At 47.4% G+C, this 16,744-nt stretch overlaps 1 protein-coding gene across 1 annotated transcript in view; it reads right to left on the bottom strand.

Moving 5' to 3' along the window:
* Window positions 1-1,499: 1,499 nt before the first annotated feature.
* scai (suppressor of cancer cell invasion) overlaps window positions 1,500-16,744 on the bottom strand; it is a 58,129-nt gene continuing 42,884 nt past the window's right edge. Inside the window, exons 15-17 of the mRNA XM_079524743.1 lie at window positions 14,515-14,688; window positions 13,390-13,490; window positions 1,500-4,301 (exon numbers count right to left, since the gene is read on the bottom strand). Of these exons, the coding sequence (XP_079380869.1) occupies window positions 4,149-4,301; window positions 13,390-13,490; window positions 14,515-14,688 (428 nt within the window). The 3' untranslated portion in view covers window positions 1,500-4,148. The remainder of the gene's footprint in view (window positions 4,302-13,389; window positions 13,491-14,514; window positions 14,689-16,744) is intronic.

Raw genomic sequence — 16,744 nt, forward strand, 5'->3', positions numbered from 1 at the left:
TTCAGAATAGGGATGTGTTCAATAGGGATGTGTTCAGAATAGGGATGTGTTCAATAGGGATGTGTTCAATAGGGATGTGTTCAATAGGGATGTGTTCAATAGGGATGTGTTCAGAATAGGGATGTGTTCAATAGGGATGTGTTCAATAGGGATGTGTTCAGAATAGGGATGTGTTCAATAGGGATGTGTTCAGAATAGGGATGTGTTCAATAGGGATGTGTTCAATAGGGATGTGTTCAATAGGGATGTGTTCAATAGGGATGTGTTCAGAATAGGGATGTGTTCAATAGGGATGTGTTCAGAATAGGGATGTGTTCAGAATAGGGATGTGTTCAATAGGGATGTGTTCAATAGGGATGTGTTCAATAGGGATGTGTTCAATAGGGATGTGTTCAATAGGGATGTGTTCAGAATAGGGATGTGTTCAGAATAGGGATGTGTTCAGAATAGGGATGTGTTCAGAATAGGGATGTGTTCAGAATAGGGATGTGTTCAATAGGGATGTGTTCAATAGGGATGTGTTCAGAATAGGGATGTGTTCAATAGGGATGTGTTCAATAGGGATGTGTTCAGAATAGGGATGTGTTCAATAGGGATGTGTTCAATAGGGATGTGTTCAGAATAGGGATGTGTTCAATAGGGATGTGTTCAATAGGGATGTGTTCAGAATAGGGATGTGTTCAATAGGGATGTGTTCAATAGGGATGTGTTCAGAATAGGGATGTGTTCAGAATAGGGATGTGTTCAGAATAGGGATGTGTTCAATAGGGATGTGTTCAATAGGGATGTGTTCAGAATAGGGATGTGTTCAATAGGGATGTGTTCAATAGGGATGTGTTCAGAATAGGGATGTGTTCAATAGGGATGTGTTCAATAGGGATGTGTTCAGAATAGGGATGTGTTCAATAGGGATGTGTTCAATAGGGATGTGTTCAGAATAGGGATGTGTTCAAGTGGTTGATTGTGAAGTGAGCGGTGCTCTTATCATCATACATCATCTCATGAACAACTTTCCGCCATGGGATTGGTTGGTTAAACCACATTTCTCCTTTCATTGTCAATAATGGCACATATTGAGCCGTGTGGGCCTATATACAACAGCTGTATATAGGAGGGGCTAGGGGGAGGGGCTAGGGGGAGGGGCTAGGGGGAGGGGCTAGCACTGCTCAAAAAACACAAAAACACTGTTATAACTCCGAGGACCCCCGGGGGCAGTGGCTCTCAAACCTTTTCATGTCAAGGACCCCCAAATGGACACCTATTAGCACCTGGTGGACCTCCATTAGAAGAGATATTCCAGGGACCCCCATAAGAGAAGATCTTTACGGCTCTAGCAGTGATCAACAATTTTAATTTCAAGGACCCCCAGTTTGACATGCATTAGTCTACGGACCCCCATTTAATGGCATTTCCATCTCTGAGACCCCAATTTACATTGTAAAATCCATTTGGTCCCTAACTAACTATCATTTAGCTGGGGACCCCCCTGGAACTCCCTCGAGGACCCCTGGGGGTCCCCGGACCCCACTTTGAGAACCACCGCCCCCCAGGGGGGTCACACACCCCAGGTTGAACACCGCTGGCCACACATGGTTTTTTTTAGCATTTGGAACAGAAGTAAAACGTGGAGAAGTTCAGAGATCAACAGTTGGAATAACACGACTTGGCAAGTCAACGCCAACCAGAGTCCAGGTCCAGGGCGCAGAGGATCCGGCTCATGTTTTGCTTTGAACCCACATAACCAACAAGGTCATTAAAGTGCAAGGCTGTTCGTATCAATCATCGATTCAAACACAAGGAAAAGGTGGAATTAGATTTTACAATTAGTATTATAATTTAATTTGCTTGTACGGCTTTGTGACTCGCGTGGCGTCTTCAGATATTACTACTTAATATATAAACGCTTCACTTCCTCTGTCCATTCCAAGATGGCCGACAGAGCGCTCTGTCTCTGTCCATTCCAAGATGGCCGACAGAGCGCTCTGTCTCTGTCCATTCCAAGATGGCCGACAGAGCGCTCTGTCTCTCGTCAAAGTCTTTGGAACGTTGGAATGTGTGTCAACGCCAGACTACAGGGACCATGAATAATTTAATGTTTTGGACCATGAATAATTAAATGTTTTGGACCATGAATAATTTAATGAAACGTTGGAATGTTACGCTAGATAAAAACGGACCATGGATGTAGGGCTGTCACCATTAAAACGTTTTGAGTTGACGATTAATTTGACACACAAATAATTGCGTTTTTCTTTTTTTCGTTGAACATTGGAACATTACAATTTGTCCTTCTGTTTGGCCTTTTTAAGGCTTCGTAACAAATTCCTTTTGTGTAAATAGTTTATCTGCTATTTCTATTTTTTTTAAATGTACATGGAACGTTCAACATGGAAACAATGATGACGATTAGAATGTTCAACATGGAAACGATTATGTTGTCATAATCGTTGCCCACATGCCCACAATTACGATGCCCATTTGCGATCATCTCACATAATCCAGTAATAACTGCGATTAGGCGAATCATTGTAATAATGGTTGACAGGCCTACATGGACGGATGTTGGAATGTTTCGCTGTAGAAAAACGACATTAATTAATGTGACACATTTAGACAGACTAGATTTATCACATGCAGTAGAAAACCTTCCGCTCGCTAAACCTCGGCTCACACAATTAGTTTCTTCACTAGAAAAAAATATAATAATAATAATAATAATATTAGGGCTGAACAATTTGTGGGAAAAATCTAATTGTGATTTATTTTTTGTCTGACCAATAAAGCGATTGCGAGTCAACATTAGACCACCAGTTTGACATGCATTAGTCTACGGACCCCCATTTAATGGAATTTCGATCTCTGGGACCCCCAATTTATATTGTAAAATCAATGTTAATTTAACTCTGAGAGTGTAACACATTTGTACTGAGTGGCCGGTTCCGTAGGCAGCGCAGGTGTACCATTAATGATCTAATTGGGCGTGCTGCGATGCTCGTTTGTAGCGCGGCTAGAGAGACATTTCAGCCAATCCGATGGCTTCCTCCAAACGACCTGTGGTATAATTGTGTTTATATTTTCATTAATTGTTCAGCCCTACTAAAAATTAAAAATAAACACCCACTAACCCGTCCTGTTGTTTCCGTTGAATAGAAAAATGTACATTTCCAATCTAACACGTACTTATCGTACTGTACACAGTTACTGTTACCACGAAAAGAAATTTTCAAGCATATTATGGACATTTACATGTTCATGGCAGTGAATGAGTTAAGAATGGCCGATTGCACCGTACTAAATATCATAGCAATAACAGTCATGTTTTATGACTGCTGTACTTATATGAACCCATTTAGACCTGAGAACTCATTCTACAAATGTCTTCTAAATCATTTTCATTTTCTGAAAAGCCCTGTTTCTATATCAGTGGTGCTCAAAATATTTCATGTCAAGGACCCCAAAAATTATCTGTATTTGGCCGCTAACCCCATCTGAAAATATTTTGGCGGAAAATATACAAGCTCCGAGTGCCGCGCTATGAGCTTGTAGATCTGCTATTTTTGAAAAAAAAAGGTGGTTAAAAGCCGATGCGGCCTCAGGTCTGAATGGGTTAATATTAATAATAACCGCCATGTTTGAGCCGAGTTGAAACTCGTTTGTGTGCGAGTGCTGCCCCGGAGCTGTGTGTAGCTGTCACTACCTGTCACATGGGGGCGCTGTTGGCATACATGATGTACAAATGAGTTTGTTTTTTTTCTTTTTTAAATAAGTGTCAACAGTGTGTTGTTGTTGTTATGTACATCGCTGCCCGGCCGGGCGGCCATCTTGGTCCCAAATGATGGCCAGGCGGCCATCTTGGTCCCACATGGCTGCCGGCCGGGCGGCCATCTTGGTCCCAAATGGATGCTGGCCGGGCGGCCATCTTGGTCCCACATAGCTGCCGGCCGGGCGGCCATCTTGGTCCCGCATGGCTGCCTGGCCGGGCGGCCATCTTGGTCCCAAATGGTGGCCGGGCGGCCATCTTGGTCCCACATGGCGGCCCGGCCGGGCAGCCATCTTGGTCCCAAATGGTGGCCGGGCGGCCATCTTGGTCCCACATGGCGGCCTGACCGGGCGGCCATCTTGGCCCCTCTGAGGAGGAGCAGGAGGTGTCAATATGTCTCCAGTGAGTCGTGGTCGCTCCAGAACAGGTTGGTCACATCCAACATGGCCGCCAGGTCCAGGATGTGCTTCTGCAGCAGAGCGCTCTCCACCGTGTCCTCTAGGGGGAGCTGTGGGTACGACTCCGGATACGACCTCACTTCCTGTTGGAGACGTAACATTATGAAAGATACGACCTCACTTCCTGTTGGAGACATTACATAATTAAACTCAGAGTGCCAGCGCCATCTAGCGATAGCTCAGCTCGCGCCACCCCGTTACATCATAGAAGAAGACCCGCCTCTCGGATCCCCAGAAACAGTAATGGCGGAGGTGCTCGCGCGGATCGGACTATTAACTACAGCAGGGGGCGCACTTGTAAAGATTTGGCTCTTGTTGACTAGTTTTTGAATTCTGGTGTGGTGTTAGGTTATAAGGTTATAAGCAGAGATTAAAATAGGGTGCATTTTGCATCCCAAAACGCAGTTTATAGTTTATAGGGACGCAATAAAACAACAACCTCTGCATCCACGGGATGCACGGCACTACTGTACTGTAATGTTTTTTATTCTAGTTTATTTTGCTAGCTTTAGTTATAATAATCATTTCTTCTTTTTCTACGTTTTCTACATGAATATAACCACATAAATGACTCCTAACGTCGTTGAAGTGGGACTCATAAAATGTCCCTGGGACTCATCTAAAAGACCATACCTGCATCCCAGGACTCATTACATTGAAAACCTATTTACATCACTGGGTTTTCAAAAAGAACGCGTTGGGCGATAATAGTCTACTACTACATAAGAGTCTTTAGAGGCGTTCATATTTTAGAGGCGCAGTCACCGGTAGTTGAGCCACTAAACACGGTCGCTTTGTTAACCCAGCGCCATCTGAGCTGGAATAACAAGCCCCCACCTTTCTGTTTATCCATGCACTGAGGCTAAAGGGAAGGCCAATGGAACACAGAGCTACAGATCGACCAGAGCTTTTTCTGCGGTAAGCCAACATTACATGTTTATCATTAAATAGAACGATAAATAACACTTTGGCGACGTGGGAGGTCCTGAATAATCAGTTAAATCAGTACTTAACCCTTAGAAGATGAAAGACGCCAATTGGCGTCTTCATCAGAATTCCGTAAATGATCAATGACGCCAATTGGCGTCTTCACAGTTTTTGATGAATCTAAACATATTAATATGCTCCGAAGCGCTGTTTAAATTCCTGAGCTTATATTCCAACTACATTACCCAGAAAACCCGTGTCACGTGACACACGTGTACGTGTTGCCATTGGAAGCTGGTCCCACCCCCTGTAAACAGTGGGGGCAGAGGGAGTCTTCATAGTTTTCATTGTTTTGCCTGTTTGCCGTCTCGCCCGAGCGATTTTCTAGCAGAAAAAGTTGAAAGCAGTACTATTTATTTGAGCGAGTTTTGTGGTAGTAGTATTGATCCATACGCGTCCCAGTCGCCTTCTCCAGGCGGAGTAGCCCTGGTCCAGTGCTTACAGCGAGACTCGCTGCTCCCTCCCTCCTTTTTTCATTGTCTCCCCATCGTCGTCCGATGAGCTATACCGGGAAACCATTGAAGAAGACGATCAACCCGGAATGTTTTGAGGTAATCTTATTGTAGAAAATGCCCTTCTATAGTGATCAGAAATCATAAGATGATCGCTACAAATAGATGCTTGGATAATTACTACTACTAGTCAGATCATGACGCCAGAATGACTCACCACGATGGCCCCCAGCCATTAGCCAGCACCGAAGGTGCTGGCTAATGGTGTTGGTCGGTGCATTGGTGCTGGCTAAGGGCTGGAGGGGGGGTTGGTGTCGGATCGGTTGGTTGGTGCAGTACAAATGTATCGTAGCAGGCATGCACGCATGGCAGTACAAGTATTTTATATTGTAGCGTGCCTTATAGGCGATCTGATCTTTAGAGTAATGTTCGCTCCTTTTATTTACTGTCTACAAAGACGGAGAACAAACATGCATCGTTTACTGAAGCAACGCGTGGTTATGATGACGTTGCTACAAGGATCGGAGGGGGGACGGGGAGTGAAGCTAACAGTAGCGTATTATATAAGATCTGTATGACGTTTCATTGACGTCTGAGCTTGCATGATAATTGCATTCATTGTATATTGTATACAATCATTATTGTACATTGTTTAGTGTGTCTCCGTGTGATGATGATGATGACGATGATGTCAGATAGCCTACGTCCCCCCCCCCCCCCCCAACTGGCTATTGGCCGGGCTGACTACAGCTAAATGTTTATTTTTTATATATTTAGAACTGGCATCGGAGGAGGAGGATGATGATGATGATGATGATGATGAAGACGAAGAGTCAAGACTGCGATGGAGTTCTCCGACACTGAACCGGATGCATTCATTCATTTCAGTTGTTGTTTTTTTTTAAATTTAGCCTACACACACACACACACACCGTCAAGAACAACTGGAATGCAGTGGTTTGGGGACACTGGGGAGTTTGGGGACAACTGTTTTGTATGTAGGCCTATTTATTTTCTGTAATATTTATTATAATTGTATTATGTTAGTAGTCATAAAAAATAAAAGACAAGCTTTTACAATGAGTTAGACCTGTCATGGCTATTTTGTTCACTAGTCTGAGGTTTATGGTTTGACTAAGCGAGTTTCAACTGTGATTTACTCTGTAACGGTAGATGGTAAGAACCCAATTTTTTTGTTATAATACAGTATACATTCAAGTCTATATTTTGATACATATCATGGGCACAAAGTCATATCAAAACAATGTCCTTGGATGAGTTTTTTATCAAAACTGTTTCTTCACAACAGGTTTTTGAGATACATGCATGAATAGACACGGTACTGGTAAGACTATGTAAACATGGTATATATCAAAATGTGCGTTAGAATGTCTAATTTTACCCCAAAAAAGAATTGAGTTTATATGATGTTCCATTTCAGAGCTAGGGGGACTTTTAGCTGGATAGGTCAGATTGATCATGACTGACCATGCTATTTATAGATGGCAAAATATCTACAGTGGTACATGTGAGAAACTTTTTATTTTATTTTAATTGAACTAGACAACTCACCCTTTAAAATGAGATATTGCATGGCTATGTACGCCCAGCAGAAAAAAAGTTATTTAGAAAATAAAACTTCAACCGGTCATAACTTTTTTTGTTGTCCTAGAAACACTACCCAGTGTAAATGCAGGCTCTTTTAAATGGCTTCCAACACCACAACTAAACATTTTATCAACTCAGTTCATTTTTTTCCTGGAAGCAGACAAGCCAAGCTTTCTCTGAAGGTCTTTCGTTGTCACACATTCACAACAGAGAATTTTCAATAAATCATTCAAAAACGCCATTCTGCCATAGAGAAGTCTAAAAACTATATAGAAATCCATGAAACTCTCAAAGAGTTAAAGGGTTAGTTCGGAGTTTTGGACATAAAGCTCTATGAAATACTTACCATTAACATCGTGGTTGCAAAGGTATTAATTGACTTATAGTTGAAGTAGTTCTGTGGAGCACTGGGGGGCCACGCATTAAAAATAAACCACTGGGGGGCCACGCATTAAAAATGAACAACTGGGGGGCCACGCATTAAAAATAAACCACTGGGGGGCCACGCATTAAAAATAAACAACTGGGGGGCCACGCATTAAAAATAAACCACTGGGGGGCCACGCATTAAAAATAAACAACTGGGGGGCCACGCATTAAAAATAAACCACTGGGGGGCCACGCATTAAAAATAAACCACTGGGGGGCCACGCATTAACAATAAACCAATGTGGAGCACTGGGGGGCCACGCATTAACAACAAACCAATGTGGAGCACTGGAGGGCCACGCATTAACAATAAACCACTGGAGGGCCACGCATTAACAATAAACCAATGTGGAGCACTGGGGGGCCACGCATTAACAATAAACCAATGTGGAGCACTGGGGGGCCACGCATTAACAATAAACCAATGTGGAGCACTGGGGGGCCACGCATTAACAATAAACCAATGTGGAGCACTGGGGGGCCACGCATTAACAATAAACCAATGGGGGGCCACTGGGGGGCCACGCATTAACAATAAACCAATGGGGGGCCACTGGGGGGCCACGCATTAACAATAAACCAATGTGGAGCACTGGGGGGCCACGCATTAACAATAAACCAATGTGGAGCACTGGGGGGCCACGCATTAACAATAAACCAATGGGGGGCCACTGGGGGGCCACGCATTAACAATAAACCAATGGGGGGCCACTGGGGGGCCACGCATTAACAATAAACCAATGGGGGGCCACTGGGGGGCCACGCATTAACAATAAACCAATGTGGAGCAATGGGGGGGCCACGCATTAACAATAAACCACTGGGGGCCACGCATTAACAATAAACCAATGGGGGGCCACTGGGGGGCCACGCATTAACAATAAACCAATGGGGGGCCACTGGGGGGCCACGCATTAACAATAAACCAATGTGGAGCAATGGGGGGGCCACGCATTAACAATAAACCACTGGGGGGCCACTGGGGGGCCACGCATTAACAATAAACCACTGGGGGGCCACGCATTAACAATAAACCACTGGGGGGCCACGCATTAACAATAAACCAATGTGGAGCACTGGGGGGCCACGCATTAACAATAAACCACTGGGGGGCCACGCATTAAGAATAAACCACTGGGGGGCCACTGGGGGGCCACGCATTAACAATAAACAACTGGGGGGCCACTGGGGGGCCACGCATTAACAATAAACCAATGGGGGGCCACTGGGGGGCAACGCATTAACAATAAACCAATGTGGAGCACTGGGGGGCCACGCATTAACAATAAACCAATGTGGAGCACTGGGGGGCCACGCATTAACAATAAACCACTGGGGGGCCACGCATTAAGAATAAACCACTGGGGGGCCACGCATTAAGAATAAACCACTGGGGGGCCACGCATTAAGAATAAACCACTGGGGGGCCACGCATTAACAATAAACCAATGTGGAGCACTGGGGGGCCACGCATTAACAATAAACCACTGGGGGGCCACGCATTAAGAATAAACCACTGGGGGGCCACGCATTAACAATAAACAACTGGGGGGCCACGCATTAACAATAAACCAATGGGGGGCCACTGGGGGGCAACGCATTAACAATAAACCAATGTGGAGCACTGGGGGGCCACGCATTAACAATAAACCACTGGGGGGCCACTGGGGGGCCACGCAATAACAATAAACCACTGGGGGGCCACGCATTAACAATAAACCACTGGGGGGCCACTGGGGGGCCACGCATTAACAATAAACCACTGGGGGGCCACGCATTAACAATAAACCACTGGGGGGCACTGGGGGGCCACGCATTAACAATAAACCACTGGGGGGCACTGGGGGGCCACGCATTAACAATAAACCACTGGGGGGCCACGCATTAACAATAAACCACTGGGCACTGGGGGGCCACGCATTAACAATAAACCACTGGGGGGCCACTGGGGGGCCACGCATTAACAATAAACCACTGGGGGGCCACGCATTAACAAAAAACCACTGGGGGGCCACGCATTAACAATAAACCACTGGGGGGCCACGCATTAACAATAAACCACTGGGGGGCCACTGGGGGGCCACGCATTAACAATAAACCACTGGGGGCCACGCATTAACAATAAACCACTGGTGGGCCACGCATTAACAATAAACCACTGGGGGGCCACGCATTAACAATAAACCACTGGGGGGCCACGCATTAACAATAAACCACTGGGGGGCCACGCATTAACAATAAAACACTGGAGGGCCACGCATTAACCATAAACCACTGGGGGGCCACGCATTAACAATAAACCACTGGGGGGCCACGCATTAACAATAAAACACTGGGGGGGCCACGCATTAACCATAAACCACTGGGGGGCCACGCATTAACAATAAAACACTGGGGGGCCACTGGGGGGCCACGCATTAATAATAAACAACTGGGGGGCCACGCATTAACAATAAACCACTGGGGGGCCACGCATTAACAATAAACCACTGGGGGGCCACGCATTAACAATAAACCACTGGGGAGTACTGGGGGGCCACGCATTAACAATAAACCAATGGGGAGCACTGGGGGGCCACGCATTAACAATAAACCACTGGGGGCCACTGGGGGGCCACGCATTAACAATAAACCACTGGGGGGCCACGCATTAACAATAAACCACTGGGGGGCCACGCATTAACAATAAACCACTGGGGGGCCACTGGGGGGCCACGCATTAACAATAAACCACTGGGGGGCACTGGGGGGCCACGCATTAACAATAAACCACTGGGGGGCCACTGGGGGGCCACGCATTAACAATAAACCACTGGTGGGCCACTGGGGGGCCACGCATTAACAATAAACCACTGGGGGGCCACGCATTAACAATAAAACACTGGGGGGCCACGCATTAACAATAAACCACTGGGGGGCCACGCATTAACAATAAAACACTGGGGGGCCACGCATTAACAATAAACCAATGGGGGGCCACTGGGGGGCAACGCATTAACAATAAACCAATGTGGAGCACTGGGGGGCCACGCATTAACAATAAACCACTGGGGGGCCACTGGGGGGCCACGCATTAACAATAAACCACTGGGGGGCCACTGGGGGGCCACGCATTAACAATAAACCACTGGGGAGCACTGGGGGGCCACGCATTAACAATAAACCACTGGGGGGCCACTGGGGGGCCACGCATTAACAATAAACCACTGGGGGGCACTGGGGGGCCACGCATTAACAATAAACCACTGGGGGGCCACTGGGGGGCCACGCATTAACAATAAACCACTGGGGGGCCACTGGGGGGCCACGCATTAAAAATAAACCACTGGGAGGCCACGCATTAACAATAAACCACTGGGGGGCCACGCATTAACAATAAACCACTGGGGGGACACTGGGGGGCCACGCATTAACAATAAACCACTGGGGGGCCACGCATTAACAATAAACCACTGGGGGGCCACGCATTAACAATAAACCACTGGGGGGCCACTGGGGGGCCACGCATTAAAAATAAACCACTGGGGGGCCACGCATTAACAATAAACCACTGGGGGGCCACTGGGGGGCCACGCATTAACAATAAACCACTGGGGGGCCACGCATTAACAATAAACCACTGGGGGGCACTGGGGGGCCACGCATTAACAATAAACCACTGGGGGGCCACTGGGGGGCCACGCATTAAAAATAAACCACTGGGGGGCCACGCATTAACAATAAACCACTGGGGGGCCACTGGGGGGCCACGCATTAACAATAAACCACTGGGGGGCCACGCATTAACAATAAACCACTGGGGGGCACTGGGGGGCCAAGCATTAACAATAAACCACTGGGGGGCCACTGGGGGGCCACGCATTAACAATAAACCACTGGGGGGCCAGTGGGGGGCCACGCATTAACAATAAAACACTGGGGGGCCACGCATTAACAATAAAACACTGGGGGGCCACGCATTAACAATAAAACACTGGGGGGCCACTGGGGGGCCACGCATTAACAATAAACCACTGGGGGGCCACGCATTAACAATAAACCACTGGGGGGCCACGCATTAACAATAAACCAATGTGGAGCACTGGGGGGCCACGCATTAACAATAAACCAATGTGGAGCACTGGGGGGCCACTGGGGGGCCACGCATTAACAATAAACCACTGGGGGGCCACTGGGGGGCCACGCATTAACAATAAACCACTGGGGGGCCACTGGGGGGCCACGCATTAACAATAAACCACTGGGGGGCCACGCATTAACAATAAACCAATGTGGAGCACTGGGGGGCCACGCATTAACAATAAACCAATGTGGAGCACTGGGGGGCCACTGGGGGGCCACGCATTAACAATAAAACACTGGGGGGCCACGCATTAACAATAAACCACTGGGGGGCCACGCATTAACAATAAACCAATGTGGAGCACTGGGGGGCCACGCATTAACAATAAACCAATGTGGAGCACTGGGGGGCCACTGGAGGGCCACGCATTAACAATAAACCACTGGGGGGCACTGGAGGGCCACGCATTAACAATAAACCACTGGGGGGCCACGCATTAACAATAAACCACTGGGGGGCCACGCATTAACAATAAACCACTGGGGGGCCACGCATTAACAATAAACCACTGGGGGGCACTGGGGGGCCACGCATTAACAATAAACCACTGGTGGGCCATGCATTAACAATAAAACACTGGAGGGCCACGCATTAACAATAAACCACTGGGGGGCCACGCATTAACAATAAACCACTGGGGGGCCACGCATTAACAATAAACCACTGGGGGGCCACTGGGGGGCCACGCATTAACAATAAACCACTGGGGGGCCACGCATTAACAATAAACCACTGGGGAGCACTGGGGGGCCACGCATTAACAATAAACCACTGGGGGGCCACGCATTAACAATAAACCACTGGGGGGCCACGCATTAACAATAAACCACTGGGGGGCCACTGGGGGGCCACGCATTAACAATAAACCACTGGGGGGCCACTGGGGGGCCACGCATTAACAATGGGCCACTGGGGGGCCACGCATTAACAATAAACCACTGGGGGGCCACGCATTAACAATAAACCACTGGGGGGGCCACTGGGGGGCCACGCATTAACAATAAACCAATGTGGAGCACTGGGGGGCCACGCATTAACAATAAACCATATTGTTGACCTATATCTACCATATAGAGTAACTTCCGGTCCACTTTGACCGTTCTGTCACATGGAACTATTGTCTTTGTGTCCATCAGATATTAAAATAGGGTGCATTTTTAAATGCTGCACTTTGTAAAAAATATGACTCCTAACGTGGTTGAAGTGGGACTCAATAAAATTGCGATGTCTTCATATAAAACTGTATAAGACGTCCAGCCCGACTGGATTGCATGGAGGAGGTTTTTGTGTTGTGGAAGGCTGGAAGCACTAGCACTGCTGGATTATGGGTAGCCTATGTAGTTTGTTGGCTCACAGAAAGATGACTACAACAAAAATGGGTGCTTCTGTTCTTTTGGTTGGAACATGGCAGCGCGACCAACGTCATTCACGCTCCTGCACGCTCGCGTTGACTTTCATTCCCGTCCCGATCACGGGATTAATACAAATATTAATCCCATCCCGCAATCCCGTGTCCCGACAAAATGTCAGTCTCTACTGTGTACCAGGGCTACCACTAGGGGGCGTACCTACCCTGAACATCTTGTGCAGCCTCAGCGCTGCAGAGCAGAAGACGAAGCGGATCAGCATCAGTCGAAGGAACTCGTCTCCGAAGAACTGTAAGAAGGCTTGATCTGTAACAGAGACACCTGGTGGTCAGTAGAGGTACTAATCTGTGGACACAACGACAGAGACACCTGGTGGTCAGCAGAGGAACTGATCTGTGGACACAACAGAGACACTCAGACAGGTACAGTCTTCGTACATTGGAAGGTCAAGGAGGGCCTGATCACCTTTTCAGATTTATATATAAATAATCCATTTGCATCGTTTACTGAGCTTAAAGAAGCATTTTCTCTCCCCACATTCTTTTTTTCGTTATTTACAAGTTAAGACATTTTGTTCAAAATCAATTCAATAATGTTCCTAATTTAACCCAAGAAACAGTGTGTATAATAATTACGCGTTATTGAAACAACATCCCAACTCCAAACAACGTATCTCTAAATGTGTCTCACTGTTCTCCAAACTGTCTATTCTCTCCAAACACCATATGAAGGGAGCCGGGGACCCCCGCGGACCCCCTCCGCGGCCCCCCGGCGGACCCCCGGCCCTATGGAGGAGGAGGACGTTAGCCTGGAGCTGTCAGATGAGTTATGGTGCGAGGGGTTAACCCAATTAGGCCTGACCTCGAAATAAAATAACAAAAAAATTAAAATATTTTTTCAAAAATAGCAGACCTACAAGCTCTTACAAAAGTATGAAAAAGGTTGAAAACCACTGTTCGAGAGTTTAACCCATTTTGGGCGGGAACCCCTTTTGGTGTTAGCATTATCTTATGCTTTAGCTATTGAAAAATAGCAGATCTACAAGCTCGTAGCGTGCCACCGAGTGGCACGCTACGAGCTTGTAGATCTGCTATTTCTCGATAGAGGGTATGCACATGTCATCATCGTACCTCAACCTATGGTCCGCGAGCAGGCGTTGAGCTGTGTGTGTGTGTGTGTGCGTGCGTGCTCAACCTATGGTCCGCGAGCGGGCGTTGAGCTGTGTTTGTGTGCGTGCATGCGTGCGTGCTCAACCTATGGTCCGCGAGCGGGCGATGAGCTTTGTGTGTGTGTGTGTGTGTGTGTGTGTGCGCGTGCGTGCGTGCGCTACCTATGGTCCGCGAGCGTGCAAGGAGCTGGGCGATGTCGTGGTAGGTTCTCCGCAGCAGCTCGTGGGCGCGCTCCCACAGCGCCTGGCCCACGCTGCTCAGACCGCACACGCTCAGGAAGGCCAGCAGGGGGCAGTACAGGAACAGAGTGAAGAGGCTGCCGCGCTGAGCCTGGTCTGAGGAGGAGGAGAAGAAGAAGGGTTAGCAGTGGTTCCCACAGTGGGGTCCGGGGACCCCCAGGGGTCCTTGAGGGAGTTCCAGGGGGTCCCCAGCTAAATGATAGTTAGGAACCAAATGGACCCTTATGGGTCTGTTCCATTTGTACTCTCAGAGAGTTAGGAACCAAATGGACCCTCATGGGTCTGTTCCATTTGTACTCTCAGAGAGTTAGGAACCAAATGGACCCTCATGGGTCTGTTCCATTTGTACTCTCAGAGAGTTAGGAACCAAATGGACCCTCATGGGTCTGTTCCATTTGTACTCTCAGAGAGTTAGGAACCAAATGGACCCTCATGGGTCTGTTCCATTTGTACTCTCAGAGAGTTAGGAACCAAATGGACCCTCATGGGTCTGTTCCATTTGTACTCTCAGAGAGTTAGGAACCAAATGGACCCTCATGGGTCTGTTCCATTTGTACTCTCAGAGAGTTAGGAACCAAATGGACCCTCATGGGTCTGTTCCATTTGTACTCTCAGAGAGTTAGGAACCAAATGGACCCTCATGGGTCTGTTCCATTTGTACTCTCAGAGAGTTAGGAACCAAATGGACCCTCATGGGTCTGTTCCATTTGTACTCTCAGAGAGTTAGGAACCAAATGGACCCTCATGGGTCTGTTCCATTTGTACTCTCAGAGAGTTAGGAACCAAATGGACCCTCATGGGTCTGTTCCATTTGTACTCTCAGAGAGTTAGGAACCAAATGGACCCTCATGGGTCTGTTCCATTTGTACTCTCAGAGAGTTAGGAACCAAATGGACCCTCATGGGTCTGTTCCATTTGTACTCTCAGAGAGTTAGGAACCAAATGGACCCTCATGGGTCTGTTCCATTTGTACTCTCAGAGAGTTAGGAACCAAATGGACCCTCATGGGTCTGTTCCATTTGTACTCTCAGAGAGTTAGGAACCAAATGGACCCTCATGGGTCTGTTCCATTTGTACTCTCAGAGAGTTAGGAACCAAATGGACCCTCATGGGTCTGTTCCATTTGTACTCTCAGAGAGTTAGGAACCAAATGGACCCTCATGGGTCTGTTCCATTTGTACTCTCAGAGAGTTAGGAACCAAATGGACCCTCATGGGTCTGTTCCATTTGTACTCTCAGAGAGTTAGGAAACAAATGGACCCTCATGGGTCTGTTCCATTTGTACTCTCAGAGAGTTAGGAACCAAATGGACCCTCATGGGTCTGTTCCATTTGTACTCTCAGAGAGTTAGGAACCAAATGGACCCTCATGGGTCTGTTCCATTTGTACTCTCAGAGAGTTAGGAACCAAATGGACCCTCATGGGTCTGTTCCATTTGTACTCTCAGAGAGTTAGGAACCAAATGGACCCTCATGGGTCTGTTCCATTTGTACTCTCAGAGAGTTAGGAACCAAATGGACCCTCATGGGTCTGTTCCATTTGTACTCTCAGAGAGTTAGGAACCAAATGGACCCTCATGGGTCTGTTCCATTTGTACTCTCAGAGAGTTAGGAACCAAATGGACCCTCATGGGTCTGTTCCATTTGTACTCTCAGAGAGTTAGGAACCAAATGGACCCTCATGGGTCTGTTCCATTTGTACTCTCAGAGAGTTAGGAACCAAATGGACCCTCATGGGTCTGTTCCATTTGTACTCTCAGAGAGTTAGGAACCAAATGGACCCTCATGGGTCTGTTCCATTTGTACTCTCAGAGAGTTAGGAACCAAATGGACCCTCATGGGTCTGTTCCATTTGTACTCTCAGAGAGTTAGGAACCAAATGGACCCTCATGGGTCTGTTCCATTTGTACTCTCAGAGAGTTAGGAACCAAATGGACCCTCATGGGTCTGTTCCATTTGTACTCTCAGAGAGTTAGGAACCAAATGGACCCTCATGGGTCTGTTCCATTTGTACTCTCAGAGAGTTAGGAACCAAATGGACCCTCATGGGTCTGTTCCATTTGTACTCTCAGAGAGTTAGGAACCAAATGGACCCTCATGGGTCTGTTCCATTTGTACTCTCAGAGAGTTAGGAACCAAATGGACCCTCATGG

This window comes from Electrona antarctica, assembly GCF_951216825.1.
Source record: "Electrona antarctica genome assembly, chromosome: 16".
Taxonomy (NCBI): Eukaryota; Metazoa; Chordata; class Actinopteri; order Myctophiformes; family Myctophidae; genus Electrona; species Electrona antarctica.